The following is a 7,500-nucleotide window of genomic DNA, read 5'->3' as shown; positions in this document are numbered from 1 at the left end:
GAAAAACAGAGACTTGGTGTGATTTCACAGATTTTTCTCTGTAATCCCACACATCAGCAGCAAATGTCCGATCCCATACGCAAATAGACAGCATCATTTTTCTGTGTATATTAATAAAATCATCATTATAATATAAAGGTAAAAGGTAAGATATTTAAAATAGTAGTTGTTAATGCAGTAGACTTTAGTTTAATACACTAAGAAGCTTATCCTTTCTATCATTTTTCATATCAAACTACTGTATATACTTTATAGTCTTAAATAAAATTTGATAGCATTATTTCATTTTATTTTATTGTTATTATTATTATTATTATTAGTAGTAGTAGTAGTAGTAGTAGTAGTAGTAGTTGTTGTTGTTGTATTTTAATTTAATTTTAATTATTTTATTTATTTTGCTTTATTTTATTTATTTTTTATTAATTTAAATATTTCTTTATTTTTTCTTTCAATTATTTTATTTAAATTACTTTTATTTTATTTTGTTTAATTTATTACTTTTTTATTTATATTAATTATTTTATTTAAATTATTTTTAATTTAATTAAAATTTATTTTAACTATTTTATTTAAATTTCTTTTAAATGTTGTTAAATTTGTTTTTTATTTATTTAAATTACTTTATTTGTTTTTTTCATTTTTTGTTTCATTTAGATTAATTTAACTTATTTTTTATTACTTTAATAATTTTATTTTAATAATTTTAATGTAATTTATTTTAATTTAATTTAATTTGATTTAATTTATTTTAATTTTATTTTGATTATTTTAATTTTATTTAATTTTATTTACTGTTTATTTATTTTATTTTATTTTTATATATTTTTATTTTTGTTTGGTTTATTTATTTTTAATTATTTAAATTATTTTATTTAAAATATATATTTTATTTTATTTTAATGCCATTCTGAATAAAGCTTATTCTACCTGCTTCATTGGTAATACTTTATATTCTGATCATGCCTAAACAGTAACAGTGCACCACACACTTTGCAGCATCATTAATGTGCTATTGCATTATGTCTCATTGTATTATATATCATTTGTTTAAATTAATTCCATAGCCTAACCATTAACCCTGTTAAACCGTGCATTAGAAAACCATTCCTAATTAAGTGATGTACTTTCTAATACAAGACACTTCATTAGACTAAAGCTGTGTTCAACTCGGAGATATTCTTTGTTTCCATGGTAATGCTCACGTCACCCAAAAAAGTCCAAGTGGCTTCATTTATGACAGAAACATACTTTGCAGCACTAATTGACCTCTTTATTGTTGGAGAAGAGCAAGGAAAGAACATCGGGTACCACACAGGAACTGTCTGAAAACGCTGAAACGTTTAGAAAATGATGACGGTTTTTGCGTCGTGGTTTGTTAAAAGAATTAAAAGATCATGAGCTGAGAACATTTCTTAATCTTGAGATATACATTTACTCATAAAACAATGAAGTTCATCATAGAATCATATCATAGAAGAATACAAAGATAGCAGCATTAGTGGAGAGCTCTTTTTGGCTTAGTCCCTTCATTAATTCGGGGTCGCCACAGTGGTATGAACCGGCAATTTATTTAGCACGTTTTTACGCAGCTGATGCTCTTCCAGCTGCAACCCATCTCAGGGAAACATCCACACACACTCATTCACACTCATACACTACGGACAATTTCATTTTAGGAGTGACAGTGTGGCGCAGTAGGTGGTGCTGTCGCCTCACAGCAAGAAGGTCACTGGTTCGAGCCTAAGCTTCCCAATTCCCCTATAGTGCATGTGTTTGGACTGTTGGGGAAACGAAAGCACCCGGAGGAAACCCACGCCAACACCGGGAGAACATGCCAACTCCACACAGAAACACTAACTGACATAGCCGAGGCTCGAACCAGCGACCTTCTTGCTAAAAGGCGACAGCACTACCTACTGCGCCACTTCGGTAGGTAGAATTTTTTTATTTTAATAAATTTTTTAATTTTAATTATTTTACTTTAATTGTTTTTTATTAAACTAAATTTCATTTACTTTTTATTTATTTCAATTATTATTATTATTATTATTATTATTATTATTATTTTTTTTATTTACCTAAATTACGCTTATTTTTGATTTAATTCAATTATTATTATTATTGTTTTTATTTAATTAAATTAAATGTATTTTTTATTTATTATTTATTTAATTTATTGTTTCATTTATTTTCAAAAATAATTATTTTTATTTAATTTATTTTAATTATTTTATTTTTAAAAACTTTAATTTTATTAGATTTATTTTAAATTTAATTTATTTTAGTTCTTTTATTTTAATTCTTTTTATTAAATTAAATATATTTTAATGTATTTTTATTATTTAATTTAATTTTTTATTTTATTTTATTTATTTTTGTTTAACTTTTTATTTTAATTATGTATTTTACCTATTTTTATTTTGTTAAATTGAATTTAATTTAACTTATTTTATATTTTATTTTAATTATTTTAATTATATTTAAATTTATTAGCTTTTTATTTGTTTTAATTATTAGATTTAATTTTTTTTAATTTTATTTAATCTTTTTATTTATTTTTTATTTTATTTTTGTTTAACTTTTTATTTTAATTATGTATTTTACCTATTTTTATTTTGTTAAATTGAATTTAATTTAACTTATTTTATATTTTATTTTAATTATTTTAATTATATTTAAATTTATTAGCTTTTTATTTGTTTTAATTATTAGATTTAATTTTTTTTAATTTTATTTAATCTTTTTATTTTATTGTAATTTTAAGAGTCCTGGTGGTTCCAAACCTCGTCCACATACTAAGGTCAGAGGGTCGGATTAAAGTGCGTCTTGACAGAAAATAATTACAAGTGCTGGCCTGACAGGAGAGTGATGAGTTTGCGGAGTTCAAACAGAAGCCCTCTGTCAATTACGCAGAGCTTTAAACGCAACACATGCTAACAACAACCCAATCCCCGCGGCGTCCCTTAGCACCCGTTTTCCGTGTTATCATCAGCGAGACACCCTGCGCTTCTTTATTAGAGCGTGCGCGGTGGCTTATCTGCTGTCCCAGACTCCTGCGGACACCCAGCGCTCTTCCTCTTCATCTGTCGCTGCTTTCCCACATGTTCAATCAGAGATAAAACCGTGCTATTGTGTGGGGAAGTGCGCGGTGCTGCCGATCGATGCTCATCAGTGAGAGCCGCGGAAGCTTCACGCTTTATCGCCACATGGCAAGAGTGCTGGATTCTGGCATAGTTTGTATGCGCTTCGGATTCGATAATTCAATGGGTTTGTGTGACTAACTCATGTCTAAGACATTACAAACTTCTTGATTCTGAACATGACATTCACTCAGCATTCAGAGGCTCCTTCACAGGTTTATTTCCCCCAAAATTAATGACCTGCGAATATGTTTGTAAGCCGTTCACAGATAAGGGTGTGAATTTTATGTTAGTATTTTTTGTCTGAGAGATTAGGGTTAACCTACAGTGCCTGACAAAAGGCTTGTCGTGGATCTCAGTTGCGAGATCAACACTTAATAACACACTTCTATTCGATCATGAGGAAAAGTGGCAGATTTCTCTGCTGAATCATCTGTTGATGTGCATCCCAATCATCACCAATACTGCAGAAGACCTACTGGAGCCAACATGGACCAAGATTCTCGTAGAAATCAGTCAAGTTTGGTGAAGGAGACATCATGGTTTGGGGTTCATTCAGTATGGGGGCGTGCGAGAGATCTGCATCATCAACAGCCTGAGGTATCAAGACATTTGTGCTGCCCATTACATTACAAACTACAGGAGAGGGACAATTCTCCAACAGGATAGCGCTCCTGCTCATACTTCAGCCTCCACATCAAAGCTCCTGCAGGTCAAGATTCTCCAGGATTGGCCAGCCCAGTCACAAGACATAAACATTATTGAGCATGTCTGGGGTAAGATGATGAAGGAGGCGTTGAAGATGAACACATAGAGTCTTGATGAACTCTGGGAGTCCTGCAAGAACACTTTCTTTGCCATTCCAGATGACTTTATTAATACGTTTCGAAACGTTTCATCCAGCTTAATACTGTTTCTGTGTGCCAAGTAATTATAATATAAATACAGAATCAAACACATAATACTTTAACAAAATATCAACCCGAAAACAAGTAAAGCAACAATTTCTGACATCCGATCACAGTCCATACCTGTCATAATCTCCATTGCACAGGGCTCTGACGGGGATTTTGAAGGCTTGCCACACAGGATCCAGCGTGTTCTTCACCACCTCTGTCTTATGGCAAATGGTAAAGCTGTAACATAAAAGGAAACCGCTGACTAAATACAGCAATGTAGCTATTAATAAATTAAATACATTTTTGTGTTTGATGTCAAGTTAAAATGTTTGTATTAATTAAAAAAAAATACATATTAAATGTGGTATATTGTGTTAATACTAATAACATTTCATCCCAAAAAAAAAAAAAAAAAAAAAATATATATATATATATATATATATATATATATATATATATATATATATATATATATATATATATATAAATAAATTATTTTTATATACTTTTATATATTTATTATATATGATATTTTTATAATATATTTATAATATATTTTATATATTTATTACATATAATAAATATATTTTTTAAAAATTATTAATTATAAATTTATATATATATATATATATATATATATATATATATATATATATATATATATATATATATATATATATAATTTTATTTTATTTTTTTATTTTTATTTTTTTTTGCATAATATAAACTGAAAGTTACATTTTCAAACAGGTTTATGTTCATGTTTAACCTCTAGGGCTTAGTGTCCACATATGTGGACAGCACATTTTAGCTCTTAAGTGGCTATTTAAAATACTTTGAATGTTTAATATTTTGTTACAGACATACAGTGTCATTCTGCAACTCTTTTGCAGCATATAAAATGCCCCAAACGCAATTTTCAACTGTCCAAAATGAGGGAAAAAATGTTGTTTTTACTCTCTCATAGTCAAAACATGTTTAAAAAAAATGTATATGTTATATATGCATTAGAAACAGTCAGGAAAAACTGTTTAATTTAAATTCAGACCACGAGTCCACATAAATGGACATCATTTTCCTCTAAAAGTACATCGTATCAAAAGATGATACTTAGACTTTTATTCTAATTAGGTTCCAAATAATGCATTAAAAAATAAAATAAAATAAAAAATCTGGGGCCTTAAGAGGTTTAAATACAATACAACAATTTTTATTTAATTTTTTTACACCAGACGTGTTGAGAAATCAGTGTGTGGTGGAAAAATAAAACTTTTTTATTAGTTATTTAGTCATAAATAAACCATAGAAAGATAAGTAATTTATTCAATCTCCAAAGTCATTCAGGTCAAAACTGTCGAAAAAAGACAAACCAACATTCATGAAATGCTTAATAAACACTGCATGTATACAGTCAAGAATTAGTAGTTATCACTGTATGATGTGCACAGCATTTTACATTCTCAGAGTGTTTTGGTGCGGTTTGATGGTTTTAAATGTGTTGCAGAGTTGGGTTTAATGTGTTACACATTAATAGCATTATGGTTTTATTTAGTTTTTAGCCTCTGGATACCTTGTTCTGCTCTCTATCTCAGTGTGATTCTAAGTGTAAAGCCCTTTGTGAATTAGGTTTAAAAGGCGGCGCTATATAAAAATAAATTATTATTATTATGTTATTGTGCCAGTTGTATGTGTCAACGATTTGTAAATGCCTAAAATATTAAAGAAGAATGTGAATAAAGGGATGTAAAGTCTTTTATAAGATTTATCAGTCAATATTTAAACATCGAAAGAAATGCAATTTTGACTTTGTGGTGCTGTTTAGGTTTTGTGGCACTTTACAAGGTATCTTGAAAGTTATCTGATTACTTGTTGCATGCTTAAAAGTGATTATTTACTTACCCATTGCTTTAAAAGCGACACGTTGACTTTACCTAAAAAATTGAGTAAATCTGTTGCTTTTAAAGTGATTAGTTGACTTTTCTTTAAAATGTGAGTAAACTCACTGCCTTAAAAGCGACAAGTTGACGTTACTTAAATTCAAGAGTTCACTTAGATATAGCTTGACTTAGCAGGTTTGGCATGCTGTCCCAAGAGAGAACCCTGAGCTCAGAGATAATGTAAGCAGGTAAGGGGCTTCGAGATCAGGCAGGTCTCAAGAGCTCCCCCTGGTAGAGGAGGAAAAGGAGGAGCTGGGGTAGAAGGGGGGATTCTTTCGAAAATGAAGATAAGGTAGTAAGGCAAAATCAGTCTATTTATTGTAGACCTGGATCAATGTGATTGGATAATTACTGATTACAGATGAGAGACCAGCCGTTATCAATCATATCATAACTTCATTTTGATAATTAAGCACATGTTCATTTACTTCTAAATTTTAAGGCAAGAAGTTTACACACTTTGTAAGGAAAGTCAACCAATCGTTTTAAAAGCAACAGGTTTACTAACTTATTTCTCACTTATCGTAATTATTAATGTAATCAGATTACATTTTTGAGTAGTTATTAGTCATTTGTAATCTGTTACTTTATTGAGTTGTAACTTACCAAACACTCGTGGTTTGTAGTTTGAAACAGTTTTAGGTACATTTATGTATCATTAAAGCGATATTTCATGCAAACATGATAACTCTGTCATCAATTACTCACCCTTCATTTGTTTAAAGACTATTTAAGTTTTTTCCTGTTGAACACAAAAGAAGATATTTTAAGAAATGCTAGTAGATGACACACACTGTGTCCAATAATATTTATGGAAGTCAATGGGCGACCAGCATTCTTCAAAATATCTGCAAATAATCTATTTTATTCAAGATAATGGATTCAAAATAATATTTTGTATTTAGAAAAGGAAGAGTAAATGATGCGGTAATTACACATTTTGGGTGAACTGTCCCTTTAAATACAGAGCTAAAACAGTCTGTTTGTTGGTGTTAACTTACAACAAAAAAATATCTACTAAAATGAAATAAAATTCAAATATGCGTTTAACACTTGCAAATTAGCTGCAATCGTTTCATATTTTAGCACAAAATGTTGCTGCATGTTTTGTTTGCCTGAGCTGGAATCGCACTTTATTTGGCAGACTTCACTGTGGAGCTCTTCAGAAATCAACTGTGCGCAAAAATATTGACAAGTGTCCAGAAATAGAGAGAGAGATTGCTGTTGGAAACTTTTATTGGCTTGGCTTTTCTCTAAGCATCAATGGGCCTGTTTCAGAAATGTTCAAATATTTGACATATCCGGCTTGACCTCCGCCGCCGACCCTCGAGATAAACCGTCCTCAAATCACCACAGGATTTACTTTTTCTTAAAAGCAAACCGTGTTCTCTAAGCGGCACTGTAGCTAAGTGTTTACCACTGCGGCCTTAAAACAAGAAGGCCGCTGGTTCGAGTTCTGGCTGGTTTAGTTGGCATTTCTGTGTGGAGTTAGCATGTTCTCCCCATGTTGGTGTGGGTTTCCTC

The 7,500-nt window shown here is 30.1% G+C and overlaps 2 protein-coding genes across 12 annotated transcripts in view; one reads left to right on the top strand and one right to left on the bottom strand.

Annotated features, from left to right (window-relative positions):
- slco1d1 (solute carrier organic anion transporter family, member 1D1) overlaps nucleotides 1-7,500 on the top strand; it is a 790,174-nt gene that overhangs the window by 103,957 nt on the left and 678,717 nt on the right. The window lies entirely within an intron of this gene.
- si:ch211-266c8.2 overlaps nucleotides 1-7,500 on the bottom strand; it is a 268,161-nt gene that overhangs the window by 88,014 nt on the left and 172,647 nt on the right. For all 11 annotated transcript variants that reach the window (XR_015484043.1, XR_015484044.1, XR_015484046.1 and 8 more), the window contains one exon: nucleotides 4,172-4,276. Coding sequence is in view for 2 of the 11 variants with exons in the window: in XM_087249950.1 (XP_087106076.1) it covers nucleotides 4,172-4,276 (105 nt within the window). In the remaining 9 variants the exon portion in view is untranslated. The remainder of the gene's footprint in view (nucleotides 1-4,171; nucleotides 4,277-7,500) is intronic.

This window comes from Danio rerio, chromosome 4 (genome assembly GCF_052040795.2).
Source record: "Danio rerio strain M-AB ecotype USA chromosome 4, GRCz13ab, whole genome shotgun sequence".
NCBI lineage: Eukaryota > Metazoa > Chordata > Actinopteri > Cypriniformes > Danionidae > Danio > Danio rerio.
Note: the sequence above shows the minus strand (reverse complement) of the source record. Positions and strands in the feature narration are given on the sequence as shown.